This window comes from Herpailurus yagouaroundi, unplaced genomic scaffold, assembly GCF_014898765.1.
Source record: "Herpailurus yagouaroundi ecotype Mexico unplaced genomic scaffold, PumYag 67702, whole genome shotgun sequence".
NCBI lineage: Eukaryota > Metazoa > Chordata > Mammalia > Carnivora > Felidae > Herpailurus > Herpailurus yagouaroundi.
The window spans coordinates 106,444-121,290 of NW_024420501.1; the positions used below are offsets into that span (position 1 = coordinate 106,444).

General features: G+C 43.8%; 1 protein-coding gene across 10 annotated transcripts in view; it reads left to right on the top strand.

The window, feature by feature from the left end:
* Positions 1–14,151, top strand: part of INTS6L (integrator complex subunit 6 like) — a 55,580-nt gene extending 41,429 nt beyond the window's left edge. For 4 of the 10 annotated variants that reach the window (XM_040468581.1, XM_040468580.1, XM_040468587.1 and 1 more), the window contains 9 exons: positions 1,615–1,709; positions 2,757–2,867; positions 5,117–5,335; positions 5,982–6,105; positions 7,693–7,835; positions 9,455–9,689; positions 11,627–12,004; positions 13,118–13,211; positions 13,813–14,151. In XM_040468581.1, the coding sequence (XP_040324515.1) occupies positions 1,615–1,709; positions 2,757–2,867; positions 5,117–5,335; positions 5,982–6,105; positions 7,693–7,835; positions 9,455–9,689; positions 11,627–12,004; positions 13,118–13,211; positions 13,813–13,921 (1,508 nt within the window). In that variant the 3' untranslated portion in view covers positions 13,922–14,151. Of the gene's footprint in view, positions 1–1,614; positions 1,710–2,756; positions 2,868–5,116; positions 5,336–5,981; positions 6,106–6,340; positions 7,102–7,692; positions 7,836–9,454; positions 9,690–11,626; positions 12,005–13,117; positions 13,212–13,812 lie in introns of those variants that run through there. The other 6 variants (XM_040468584.1, XM_040468583.1, XM_040468585.1 and 3 more) reach the window with 6 other exon arrangements.
* Positions 14,152–14,847: the final 696 nt, after the last annotated feature.

Below are 14,847 nucleotides of genomic sequence, written 5' to 3' on the forward strand. Positions count from 1 at the left end.
GAAATTATGCACGTGGCGTTGGGATGCTTTTGTCCCTGGAAGTAAAGCATTTGGATTTTTGTTGGATAAGAGCCAATGAAACCTGAAAAAACAAAATAGAAGATGGATTTGAAATATCTCTGGTATTTATAGTAAGCGTGGCAGGCTCCTGTTGACGTGTGGGGCTATTGATTTTGAATTATTATATAAAATATATTTTTTCTTTCCCTCAGAAGGGAATAATGACATATTTTGAAAATTTTCCTGTAGTGTATAGAATGCATTTAGATTATTAAAACAATTAAATTTAAGTGTGAAAAGATAGATCTGCTTACTTAAGGACAGTGTCTTTAGTGGTATTAACACACACGGTATTCAAGAGAATATATTTAGTTGTACAGAGTTTTGAACTACAACCTAACATCTCTACTAGCTTTTGCTAGTGCCATGACCCAATTGGTAACTAGCATTTGACAGACCCAAAGTTTGGAAATGAAAGAAATGAAGCAGGTGGGGGGGGGGGACTATACAAAGTATAGACTTATTAAAGAGGATCCAAAGCATAATTTGGAGTTTGCAGTCTCTGCCTGAAAGTTAGAGGCTTTGCTTTTGTTCTCATATACTTTGTAAAGCTTCTTACCTTGAGCTTTCAGCCAAAAGTGTAACACTCACTGTTTACTTCTCTATTCATTATTGAGATATAACTGACAAGTAACATTATATTAGTTTCCCATGTACAACATAATGATTCAATATTTGTATACCTATTGTGAAAAGAACACTGGGAACACTGGTTAGCATCCATCACCACACAGAGTCACAAATTTCTTGTGGTGAGAACTTTGAAGATCTACTCACTGAGCAACTTTCAAATATGCACAGTATTATTAACTATAGTCGCCAGGACTTTATTTTGTAAGTGGAAGTTTGTATCATTTGACCACTTTCAGCCATTTCGCCTGCCCCCTTCTCCCCCACCCAGCCTCTGGCAACCACCAATCTGTTCTCTGTGAGTTTAATTTTTTTGTTGTTGCTTTAACAGCCTTTATTTATTTGTTTGTTTGTTTGTTTGTTTATTTATTTATTTATTTAGAGAGCCGGGGAGAGGTGGCCGAGAGAGAGGGAGACAGAGAATTGGGCAGGCTCCGTGCTGAGCCCCAGGCGGGACTTGAACTCATGTGAGATTATGACCTGAGCCGAAACCAAGAGTCAGACCCTTAACAACCTGAGCCACCCAGGCGTACCTTAACAGCCTCCATTTATCGACCAATGTCCGTGGATTCCCCCTCAGTGCACATAACTACAGTAGTGTTACCAGCATGTAGGAGGTCAGAAAAATATTTCCTGTGGCTCAGAGGTGGTGCTTTAATACTAGATTTTATGTAGCTTCACACATGGAAGAGGCGTAGGTAACTTGAGAATTTGTTTTATTTGCTAGAAAAATGCTATATATAATGTTGGCAAAGAGCACCCAAAAAAAAAAGACAATCAAATAAGTTCCAAAGAAAGGTTCGTCTAATGTAATGTTTTAATTACACTGAGATTTCTAGGAAATGCTATAACGGATGTGCTTGATTTAGATCTTGGAATTTAGGATTGGAATAACGTAATATTTTGTTTGGTTTTCTCTTGCAGATGACTTGTTTAAAGTTCACAAGCTTAAGCCAAATCTGAAGTGGCGACAGGCTTTTGACAGCTACTTAAAAACTCTGCCTCCATACTACTTATTAGTATGTATTTCTGCGTATATGTGCATTAACTGTATCAGTGATGATTCTTGTTGCAAGAAATGTCAGTGAGCCAAAAACTTGACCCCCGAAATGAGACAGATTTTTTAATTTCTAAATATCTGTATCGCCACCGTCTTCGCGAATTATGCGTAAGACCTTGGAGATGTCATGGTGGCACAAAAGAGAATTGCTTATTTTATTTCCTTTAACTGCCATGGTTATTTTTATAAAAACACATCTCTGTTTCTCTTAGCAAAAGCAACCTTGTGAAATTGGAATTTTGGAATTTGCGAAAAATATGTCTGGATTCGTGTATGAATGTCAACTTCCCTTTTTAACTCTAGAAATTTTCAATGTGGGGTTTCCCTCTGAAAGAAGAAATTCTGGAAGGCGGCATATGTGCCAATTGCCTGTCAAATGTGTTCTAGACACAGCAGGAAGCAGGGCCGCTGGTTGGGGGAGGGGAATCCAAAAAGAATCAAAAGTTACTTGGCCTCATTTGGGTGTTTACAACTTGAGAAAAATCTTCGTGATGCTTTTGAACTGGTCATGTAATCGAAATCAAGATGACCAAAATCGTTTCAGAGGCGGATGTAGCAAACCTTAAGCCAAGTTTCTAGAGGTGAAAAGGCAGAATCTTAAATGGTACTGTTGGTGTCACTGGAAGGCGAAATTGGGGTGCGTTAGTATTTACCATGGCAGGAATGGGGTGCACGATAAAATGCAATATGAAATGACTTTATGACTTGGGAATTAAGACTGAAAGCAATTTACCTGTTTGAATATGCTGTTTCTTGATCTTCGTATCCTACTCTCTTCTGATTTATTTATTTATTTATTTATTTATTTTTACTTTTTATTTTTTACTTTCTGCTCCTTACTCCTCTGCTATTTTTCATTGCCACTTTTTAATGTTCCATGTTTGGTTTTATGTGCAGCACCTTGACTTCTAAGAAATGAATCATGTCCCTTTGCCCCTTATAACTGAACTTTGAGTATTTTAAGATTTATTCTATTCTTACTGTTGTGTATTTTGTTTCCTTATAGCCATTAAAGAAAGCACTAAGGATGATGGGAGCTCCAAATCTGATATCAGATAATTTAGATTGTGGACTTAGTTACAGTGTTATCTCTTACCTTAAAAAACTCAGCCAACAGGTAGTATTGGTAAAAACAAACAAACAAAAATCCTTTGCCCTCAGAAGTGCATTTCCTTATTCTTTAGTGTAATTGTCATTTTTCAAATTAAATGTGTATATATCTCTCCACTTTATGGATTAGTGATAATGTGATTCTCTATGGCTTCTAGCTTCACCGTTAAGCTGCAGCTAAGGGTCTGTCAGTGTCATTGGATGCTGTGCCGTTTCTCCTGCTTGCCAGTTTGTGCTACCCACGAGCTGGTTGACATCTTGTGGCCTAAGAGGGGCAGAGGCTTAAGAAAATGATCTCATGGGTCACATGTTGTCTATCCTCAACCTAGTTTCTCCTCCAATCACACTGGGCTAGCGCATCCCCCTTCTTTAGGTCGGCACACTGAGGCATGGTGTGCCTCAACGTCTGGCCTGAAATTAGTTCTTAGGCAATAAACATATGCACACGCTCTTTCTTGGCGAGGGGGAGATGAGACCAGTGTTCCTCACGCTGGAGGGTGATAGGCCCCTTGGGGACCCGAAGAGTGGAGTTCAACCTCCTCTCTTCTTGCCCTCCGTCCGTTCCTTTATGCCCCCACCTCATTTACCATTATTCACCTTGTCCCTTGCCTGCCCCTCTATTAGTACCTCATCCTCCACTCACCCTTACTTACCATACTTCTCACCTCTACCTAGCCCATTCTTGCAGGATGGAAGTGTTTCAGAGCTACTGAGGTAGAGCGTTACTGCCATACGAATGTGTTACGTTCTATGACAAACTAATGCAGCCTTTTTACTTTCTTCTTATGCACAAGGGTGCTCCCAGGTAGGGGGCAGTGGTAGCGTCTGCAGTGGCAGTCAGGCTTTAAGTCACATATGTCTGGAAGTTGGGCCTTTAGAAGACAGACAGCCGTAAGCAAAAGAGTGTCAGATTTCACCAAAGAACCAAAATGACTCCGCAGTTGGGGACGCTGACACACCTTGCTAGGATCCGGCACAAACAGAAGTATGGTCTGGAGTTTACCAGCTCCTGCCGGTCCAGTGTGCTCATAAATGCAAAAGGAAGCACAGGCAGACCTAGATTTCTGGTCCACCGCGCGTCCCCGTGACCCCCTTTCCTCTCCGCCAATAGATTTTTGTTGTTGTTGTGAATGTTTTGTTTTGGTTATTTATTGATTGATTGACCTATTGATTTACATATATTTTTTTATTTGATGTCTACCTTAGGCCTTTAAGGCTGTGTCAGCAGGGTATGGCCACCAGGAAGAATAGTGAGCAGAGTTGAGTCGTGCAAGTTCTGGGACCTTCTGGAACACGTTGCTTGTGTAGTTTTCTAAATGAGATTTCGGGACCATTTCTGGAAACAGACCCTTCATTTGCTCTTATCCCTTATTTAATGACTTAATTTTGTGCCAAAGATAAGAAACATACTTAATTCCAATCATAGTGAGAATTAATGAATCTCTCCGACCTAACCGTAAGAAATGAAAAATCCTTTTGGGCTTAATGGGCACTGGTGGAATCCCTTCTTTTAAAGAAAAAAATTATTACTAATTTGTAATCACTCTAATCACTAATTTAATTACTAATTTAATAACAACTATGTCACCAGTGTTCCTTGAACCATGTATGTGAATCACCAGATATGCCCAATATATTGCTACGAGTCACCGTCAGGCACTATTTATCAATGCGGTTTAACAGCGTCCATTAGGAGTTTTTTGTAAGGTAGCTAGAAACTTACTGAGCAGATATTACAAATCATTTGCGTGGTAACGTTTGTTAAATTCAAGCATTACTTTTTTGGGGGGTGGTCCGATATTAGAAACAAACAGCTGAATTATTTCCAGATGTAATGCCAATCTGTGTAATCTGAATTTTAGCCCTAGTTTACATTTATAAATACAGAGTCTTAAACCTTTATGTCTGGGTCTGAAATAAATATACTGACTTAGACTAGATTTTACAGCAACAAAATGTGATTTTAAATGTCTATGAATGTAATTCTTATCCATGGTTTCCATTCTCTCCATGATCCAATCATAATTTTGCCATTAGACAAGAGAAAAAATGTAGTAAGTTATTTTTCTCACCCCCACCTCCCTGTTTGCTGTGATAGTGCAGAGAAGCACAGGGAAATGTTTAATTACCCATTTTTCTGTGATTTACAATTGAAAAGTGTTCTGTGGGGTTCTTAAAGTGTTCCCTTTCTTAAGTAGTAAAAACAACAGTGATAATATAGATCTTTTCATAACATACTATGTACTTTCATTTTAGACCAAACTAGAGTCAGAACGGATACTAGCATCCGTGGGGAAGAAACCTCCCCAGGAGATTGGAATCAAAGTGAAAAATCATTCTGGAGGTGGCGTGTCCTTTACCCACAGTAAAAATTTTAGAAAACTTTTGAAAGAAATCATAGGGGAAAGTGCACCAAGACTGACAGAATTGAATACCAAAGAATTTGCTGGCTTCCAAGTAGGGCTCTTAAACAAGGTAAATTGTGGACATAAATACTTTGTATTTGTTTGAGCTTGTCTGATGCATTTATGCCATAGTATTTTAGTTTTGAAATAATTACGATCCTGTTTTGGACTCCATACTTATCAACGGTTTAGTTCAGGAATTGCCCTGCCCGCAGACGCCAATATGGAATTAAATGTGCAAGATATGTTTGGGGGCAATGTCTGTGAAGGATAAAGGGGAGAGAGAACAGGAGTTGGCGGGGGAACCTTCAGGCCACACGGCTGATCTAGCACCTGTGAGAGGAGGGGACAAGGAAGAGAATTGGGTGTGAAGGGTCTCAGGCAGGAGTGCAGCTTCGAGAAAGTCTTGGCCAGCCCAGCAGGGACGTCTGACACCGAGATCTCCCATAGAGGAGGTCCGTGTTGGGCAGAGGTGGCCAGGCCAGTTGACATACTTGGGAAAGGACATTCTCAGTGGTTTGAGCATGTTGTGGATATATTAGAATTTGGAACAGGGCCAGCAAAGGCGAGGTTTCCACTGGCAAAATTCTATGGTAGTTATTGTATTGAATATCCCTCTCTTCACTACGATTTTACATACACTGCAGCATTAAGAATTACATTTCTATATTAAAAGCCTCAGGAGTAACTGAAATTATTTGTTCCATTTCAAACAGGATTTGAAACCTCAGACATATAGAAATGCTTATGATATTCCACGTAGAGGTCTTTTAGACCAGTTAACCAGAATGAGATCCAATCTGCTGAAAACACACAAGTTTATAGTTGGACAAGATGAAGGTAAATGAACAAAGAAGTATTTTTTGTTGATTAGGAAAATATCAAGCCTGACTTACATGAAAGTGCTTATTGCATAACGGGTAGGTTATTTTGTAATACTTTCAGGCTTAGAATGCTCATTTTCACCTGTTCTCAGGTTGTAGGGCAGGTGTGCATTAATTGGCTCACTGAGAGTGAGCATTTTTTAAAGTTTTTATTTGAATTCCAGTACAGTTAACATACGGTGTCATATTAGTTTCAGGTGTATAATACAGTGATTCAACACTTGCCTACCTCACCCGGTGCTCCTCGTGACAAGTGCCCTCCTTCATTCCCATCACCTGTTTCACCCATTCCCCCCACCCACCTCCCCTCCAGTAACTATCGGTTTGTCCTCTATGATTAAGAGTCTGTTTCTTGGTATATCTCTCTCAAGGGCGAGCGTTTTGATAGCCACTCCAGGTTTAGTGAACTGGAAAGTGGCGGGACCTAGGTCTGTCAGATTTTGGAAATGGCACAACCCAGCCTGTCGTGATGAATTCAGTCCGGAATTCCTCATTTACATGAAAATTGTGAAGCTGGTAGTGTGTAGGACAGTTGGTGATGGTGTACAATTCCCCTTTACTCCATTGTGTTCATTTGAAACAGGGTCATTTGTCCATTAAAAGGAGTTAAATCTTAGCCTGGTCAACCTCCTAAAATTATATACTGAGTTCTGTGGAGAGGAGGGAAGCTTCTCTAGGAAGGGAGCCTATAGATTTAGTCACATTCCCCAAGAATGGAAGGCCTACTAACCAAGGTCTCTGGATGATAAGAGAGAACCATGGAGGCCAGGCTCTTTGAAATGCAGCACAAATATGGTGTTTCAGGCTGGGTGGTGGCATACAAGATGTCAGCCCATTTTCAAACCTGGTTTGAGGCCTAAGGACGTTGTACTTGGCCTAGTGATTTGAGCTTGTAGGGAGTAGTGATGGTACCCTGAGTAGTGAGTGGGATGAAGAGAGATAATTTTAGATCTTAGAATTTGAGATGCTTTTAAATGTTTATATTTATTTTTGAGAGAGAGAGAGAGCGCGTGCACGAGCAGGGGAGGGGCAGAGAGAGAGGGAGACACAGAATCAGAAGCGGGCTCCAGGCTCCAAGCTGTCAGCACAGAGCCTGACGCAGGGCTCCAACCCATGAACCGTGAGATCATGACCTGAGCTGAAGTCAGATGCTTAACCCACTGAGCCACCCAGGTGCCCCCAAAAGTTGAGATTTTAGACTATTGGATGCCAGGGTACATGTTGCCAAACCAGACTATGATCATGCCCTCTTAAAGTTTTATTTTATTTATTTATTTGTTTGTTTGTTTATTTATTTAGCACACATGCACACATGTGAGCAGGGGCGGGGCAGAGAGAGAGGGAGAGAGAATCCCAAGCAGGCCCCATGCTGTCAGCGCAGAGCCTGACACGGGGCTCGATCCCACAAACCGTGAGATCATGACCTGAGCCGAAATCAAGAATAGGATGCTCAACCTACTGAGCCCCTGATCGTGTCCCCTTGTCCTCATGATGCATACACTGCAGCTGTGTACCATTTGTTTCTTTGCCGGTGGTTTTACAGATTCCCTTCATAGTGTTCCAGTCGCACAAATGGGTAACTATCAGGAATATCTAAAGACACTGGCTTCTCCGCTTCGAGAGATTGATCCAGATCAACCAAAAAGACTACATACTTTTGGCAATCCATTCAAACAAGATAAGAAGGTAAGATACCTATTTCTAAGTCTGCCCAAGTTGTGATAGTCTTGCTATAATTCCTTTCTTCTGGGCAAGGTGAATATAAATCAGAGGTTCTCCCTCTGTTGGTTGACAAGATAAAATAGGACTCCAGGGCTCTCCATAAATGGAAAGTGGGAGCCTCCTGATACAAAGGTGTGTTGCTTGAAGAAAAGAATAAGTGACATTTACTGAGTACCTAGTAGGAGTTGTTGTTTTACGCGATCACATTTAATGGCCACAACGGTTCTGCAGATGAGTGTTACCATCTGTCCTCTCATAAGAAGAAATCAAGGCTCACAGTGGTCAAGTGGTGTGCTCTGAGTAGCACAGCTGAGAAGAGCCAGGATTTGAACCCACATCTTTCCAGCTCCAGAGTCCATATTCATTCCCACCTCTGCACACTAATTCCTTTAATATTGAGATCACCAGTTATTTCCTGTTTCCATTACTCGGATCTCTAGTGCTCTAGCCAGACGGTGATGAAGTGTTCATCTTGAAATAGGAAGTACTACGTGATGCTGCTTTCTTTGGATTGTCCTAGTAGAGATCTAAATGTGAGGGGTGTGTGTGTGTGTGTGTGTGTGTGTGTGTGTGAGAGAGAGAGAGAGAGAGAGAGAGAGAGAGATGCCGATTTGACCATCTAAGGATGAAGACAAATGGGGATTCTCTTTGCACACATGGAGAAGACTATTGGTGTTAAGCTGCAGACCATATAATAATCTGTCTGGTAACAAAACTAGACTGAGAGATATTCCACTTCACCCCAATCCTCAATTAATTGGACTTTTTCTTAATCTTTCTGTGCCTTGGGCTCCTCATTTGAACCCCTGGGGATAATGATTACACTTACCAGAGTCCTGTGCAGTATTGAGTTAGTGCATGTACCCATTTCAAACATGACCTACATGCAGTAAATGCTCAGGGTGTATGGTTTCCTCTTTCTGTACCATGTTGCTTTGGAAAATGCCTTGGAAGAGTCTTTTATCATGATTTTATGAAAATATTTTCATATTCTCGGGTTATCCTTGGATGGGAACAGCTTTTAGCTAACCCTCTGCACTGCTGGCTGTCATCCTTTACCTACCCCCAAGAATGAAAAGCCCCCAAGGTGGACATATTTGAACCTCTGTGAGGTTGCTGTTGGGGCAGTGACATTTTCTGTCAACCTGCTCTCTACCGTCCACATGCAGCGTTCTGTACAGTGATAGTCAATATTTCTTAATGATGCATTTAAAGCACAAAAGCACACAAAAGGGAATTGGTTCACTTGCCAAGGGTCGCTTCCGAATGGTCTGTACTTCTTCCGAAAAGTAACCTCTTCGGTTGATGCGAGTTGCTCATTTCTCAAGCTTTCTGGTTAATCATGATTGTATTGTGTTTGACCTTGGCAACACATTATCTTTTCATCTCCTCCTTGTTCCACCGAGACTAGGTCAAGATTGGACTGGAGTAGCACTTTCTGAGAACAGGGTCTAGGTGGGGCACGGTAAATCTCTGGCCCGTGATGAAGACGTGTGTTGGTAACAGGATGTATGGTTGAGTGTGCGCGTGCCGCGTGCGGGCGCTGTGCTCTTTAATGGAGAGTGTTCATTGGTGTTTTCTAGGGAATGATGATTGATGAAGCAGATGAATTCGTGGCAGGGCCACAGAACAAAGTGAAGCGCCCCGGAGAACCCAACAGTCCTCTGTCATCTAAGAGAAGGCGGAGTATGTCCCTGCTGTTGGCGAAACCACAAACACCACCCACTGTAACTAACCATGTGGGCGGAAAGGGACCACCCTCAGCCTCGTGGTTCCCATCTTATCCAAACCTCATAAAACCCACCCTTGTACATACAGGTATAGAGTAGTGGTTGTGATTTCCTTATGGCTCCTAGAAGACTAACACTAAACAGCCTTATTTTCCTTTGTGTTCATTTCCTTTGTATCCGCTTTTTGTTCGTTAAGTAAACCATTATGAAATCATCAATGTGGTAGGTACAAAGGGCCCCGTGGGGAGCAGAGTCACTGTCTGAGGCAAGAAGATCCATACTTATGTAGTAACTAGCACAAGGGGGAGACATGGGGATAGGAGCGTGTTGCTGCGTGAGTCAGAACGAGGAAGCAGGTTCTCGACGCAGCAAGAGCGAACCAGCTTAATACGAGGCTGGGTCTGCACTGGCTCTCTGTGTCCTCAACTCCTGCTCCCGCTCTAGCCCAGTGCGGTCTGGCTCTGCCTCCCCACCGCACTGAGACAGGTGTCATCACGGCCCCCAGGGTCTGTTGCGTGTTGCCGTTGCTTCTTCGCGTCACTTGTCACAGTTGTTCACTCCCTCCTCCCTGGAAACTTTCTCAGGTTCCCAGACACCACACATCCTAGTTTTCTTTTCCCTTTGATGGCAACTCCTCTTCACCCTCTTTTTCTGGTTTCTCCCCTTCTCTCCCACCTGTAAATAGCGTAGGAACCCAAATCTGGATTCCAGACACCACCCCCCCCCCCACCCCAGGTGATCCCATGCAGTCTTGGGCTTTCCAGGACATTTACATGTCAACAACTTGGGTGTTTACACCTTGCTTCAAACTCCAGACCTAAATTTAACTGCCACCGTCTGTCCCCAAGCTGCTACAACAACTTCTCATCTGATTTCCCTGCTCTCCCACTTGACCCTCCTGACCCATCACCGCCCTGCAGCCCGACTGACCCCGTGCGCACGGAAATCCACCCGCCACCAACTCCCCCGAGCACTCAGAACAGAATCGGAGCTCCCGACGCTGGTCTACACGCTCTGCAGGACCCGGGCCTGCCCTCCTCTCCTGCACGCGTCCTCTGGGTGTCCTCCTTGCTCTCTCTGCCTCTGTCCTTTGCTCCACGGCCCCGGCTCGTCCCCTCCTAGGGCCCCGCACTGGCCCTCACGGCAGCCAGAAGTCCTCCTCACGTGCACAGGCCGCCGTGTCTCCTGCTCCACGGCTCACCTCAGGGCCCTGCCTGACCCCGGGGTCACGGAGACTCCCCCTCCTGCTCTCTGTCACATCCCTGATACCTTCCTTCCCAACAAGAATTCAAACTGTATTCTTCCCCTTGCCCAAATTACACATACCATCTGACTTCCCCACGAGGATGTAAGTTCCGTAAGGATAGGGATTGTTCTTGTCTGTCTCGTTCACTGCCGATCCTCCGGCTTTGTCTCAGTGCCTGGCAGGAAGGAGGCAGAGCATATGAAGTAGAGGTGTCAGGCCTGGAGTAAAAGGAAACCCATTTCCTTGTCACACAAGGGAATGATGAGAATCACATACAAAGATTTTTGGTGACGGACTACATGTAGACCCTTGAGGCCTAACGGCCACCTCTGTTTTCTTAGAACTTTTGAGATAGAGAGGAGAGAATTTGAAGGGGGCCCATGTAGTCTGGTGCCAAGCTCGGTGAAGCCTGGCATTTTCTTTACTTTCTTAAGCATGGCGTTTTATATGTAAATTACAGAAATCATGACATCAAGCGAGACTTGCTGCCTTTCAGCTTGTAAAGCACAAGCAGCCACTAAACCACGGGTGCCAGGGACCTGAGAACGCTCAGTAGTTGTCTTGCCCGACTCGGTTTCCATATGTATTGGGAGTGCCGTGAAGAAAAGAAGGTGGTTTTGTTGTATTATTTTCCTGGGCTCGGTTTGAGGGGTCTCAGCCTCCCATCTGTACACCTTCTTGCTTTTTGAAAGAAATAATTTCCTCAGACGTGAAGATCTGCCTGTGGGGTTGATATAACTCACCCACCTCACAGTTTACCTTCTTGATTTGGCCTCCAGATGTCACTGTCATTCCTGATGTCCATGAGGAGAAGAAGGAAAATGGTCAGATCCCACCCGATGGCTTCTTGTCAAAATCTGCTCCCCCAGAGCTTATGAATATGGCAGGAGATGGTATCCCACACCACCACCAGTTGGATTCTCTATCTGACGACTTCACTAGTCTAAGGAAAGACGGCCTGATTCACAAACCTGGTACGCATGCACTTCTAGGAGGAAGCAAACACTGCAGTGTCTCTGTAGATGATCGAAAAGCCTCGGTGACACCCACTTTGGGAACTGTACCAAACACCTTGCAAATAACTCCTGCTATGGCGCAAGGAATCAATGCTGATATAAAACATCAGTTAATGAAGGAAGTTCGAAAATTTGGACGAAGTAAGTAACGAAAGCACAAGTATCAATAATACAATGGGAGGGTCCTTCTCATAATTCTATGATTCAGGATAGATTCCTGCTATCTCTGGAGGTATTGGGGAAGTATTGGGTTTTCACATAATTTATTATTATTTTTTTAATGTTTGTTTTTGAGAGAGATTGAGAGAGAGCACGAGCAGGGGAGGGGCAGAGAGAGAGAGAGGGAGACAGAGAATCTGAATGAAGCAGGCTCCGCACTATCAGCGCAAAGCCTGACGTGCGTGGGGCTCAGACTCATGAACCCATGAGATCATGGCCTGAGCCAAAGCTGGACGCTCAACCAGTTGAGCCACCCAGCACCCTGGGTTTTCACATAATTTAAAGTGATTCCTCTTGCTTTAACTAAAAGGACCCAATACACCCTTTTCTCTTTTTGCACCTCACTGATTGTAACAGTTTCCTTTTGCTGCCGTAACAAGTTGCCACAAACCACGTGGCTCAAAACTGTACTCCCCTTACAGTCCTGGAAGTCGGAATTCTGAAGTTATTTTCACTGGGCTAACAGAAAGGTGTTCCTTCTGGAGACTCTAGGGGGAATCTGTCTCCTTGCCCTTTCCAGCTCCTACAGGCTGTCTGTGCTCCTTAGCTCTTGGCCCCTTCCTTCAGCTTCGAGCCAGTAACGTCAGGGCCTTCTCTCCTGTCTAGCCGCGCTCCCATCCGTACATCTTTTCTCTCTGGCTCCAATGCTACTCCCCACCTCCTATTATTTGGATAGTTGTGATTACACTGATGCATAAGCCTGGATAATCTCCCCATCTCAAGATCCACAGCTCAATTCTATCTGCAAAGTCGAGTCCCTTTTGCCGTATACGGCAACATATTCACGGGTTCCAGGAGGTAAGATGTGGACAACGTTGGGGGCCATTATTCAGTCTGCCACATTTGTTCAGTGTTTACAAGAGTTTCCTTAGTAGCTGATGCACGGATGTTTGGGTTCGAGTGTTTAAAATACAAATGATAACTTTCCACCTGTGAGGATTGATTACTGAGGATGTGTAAGGATTGAATTTTATTTCCTATTCGTATTTTTTAAGAATACTGAGGTTTTGGGTTTTTTTTTTTAAATATCTTCAGAGTATGAAAGGATTTTCATTCTGCTTGAAGAAGTGCAAGGGTCTCTTGCAGTCAAGAAACAATTTGTTGAGTTTACCATCAAGGAAGCTGCAAGGTGGGTGTGAAGTGGAGACCTTCGTCTCCGCTTGTCGTTAAGCGGTAGGCCCCAATGCAGAAAGGGGGGCGGGGGGTGGAATGAGCTGTTCCTTGGTTTTCTCAAACCCTGGCTCTCTCCCGTAGTTAAGGCTGTCTCCAGAGGCATTGAGATTGGTATTACCGGAGTCCAACTCATTCATCCACGTCTGTGGGATCTTCTAAGCTCACCACAGCCTGAGGTGGGCTCAGGCCCTCAAGCTGGCACTGTCAGTATTTGCTAAGCCGCATCTTTTTTTGTTTGTTTTTGGTAAATTTTTTTTGAATGTCTATTGAGACAGAGAGAGACAGAGCATGAGCGGGGGAGGGGTAGAGAAAGAGGGAGACACAGAATCCGAAGCAGGCTCCAGGCTGTCAGCACAGAGCCGACGCGGGGCTCAAGCTCACGAGCCGCGAGATCATGACCTGAGCCGAAGTCCGGATGCTCCACCGACTGAGCCACCCAGGCGCCCCTGCTAAGCCGCATGTAGACCACCAGTTCCACCTTGTGCCCCGCACAGTGCCTTGCACATTGGAAAGGCTTCGAGTATCTTTTGGTTAATAAAATTTCTCTTTATTTCTAGGTTTAAAAGACGAGTCTTAATCCAGTACCTTGAGAAGGTACTAGAAAAGATAGACTCCCACCACCACCTCAACAACGTTAATCACATCAACAGAAGATCATCATGTTAATGCAAAGACCAAGGAGAAAAAAGGGCAAGTTTTCTATGCTGTACGATGGAAGATGATATTGTCAAAGCTTTCTAGAATGTTTTAGGCAAGGGAATTGCCTTCCCGAAGCTAAGAAAAAGCCATGGAGCTTTTTTTTTTTTTTATGATTCTCTGGAAGTAAAAGCTGGCTAAGGGTTTTTCTGAAAGTATTAATTTGTTGTTTTGTTGTTTTTTTTTCCCAGTTGAGGAAGGTGATATTATTAATTCAGCAGGTCAACTTCAGTAAGCACTGTCACCCCTTCTAATCTTTATTTGTTTTTGAGAGAGAGAGAGAGAGAGAGAGAGAGAGAGAGAGAGAGACAGAATGTGAGCAGGGGAGGGGCAGAGAGAGACGGAGACACAGAATCCGAAGCAGGCTCCAGGCTCCAAGCTGTCAGCACAGAGCCTGACGCGGGGCTCGAACTCACAAACTGCGAGATCATGACCTGAGCCGAAGTCGGACGCTCAACCAACTGAGCCACCCAGGCGCCCCACTGTCGCCCCTTCTAGATGTGACAAGGGTTTCCTCATATGAACTTTGCTGTTCTGGGCATTTCCAGAGTGACTAAGAGCCACCTGTAACGTGGAGCACTGCTTGGTGGTCATCTTGTGTGTGCCGAACAGAGTTTTCAACAATTCCTAGTTGTGCCTTTTAAACCATGCAATATTCAGGACAGTTTGAAACAAAGAGTAAGAAAGCTGCTATTCGGGTAACTTATTTCTCTGTGGGAGGGGGCAGGGTGAGTCACAAATGATCTACCTCCAACTCTCTTGTATTTTGTCTAGAGACATTACAAAGTGCACCTGAGGCTGCCCCAACCCTGACATTTGTTCTTGTGTGTGATGACCGAAAGTCTTCAGGCAGACTTGTACATTCTGTGCTTTGGGAGCACTAAAAGAAAAAAAAA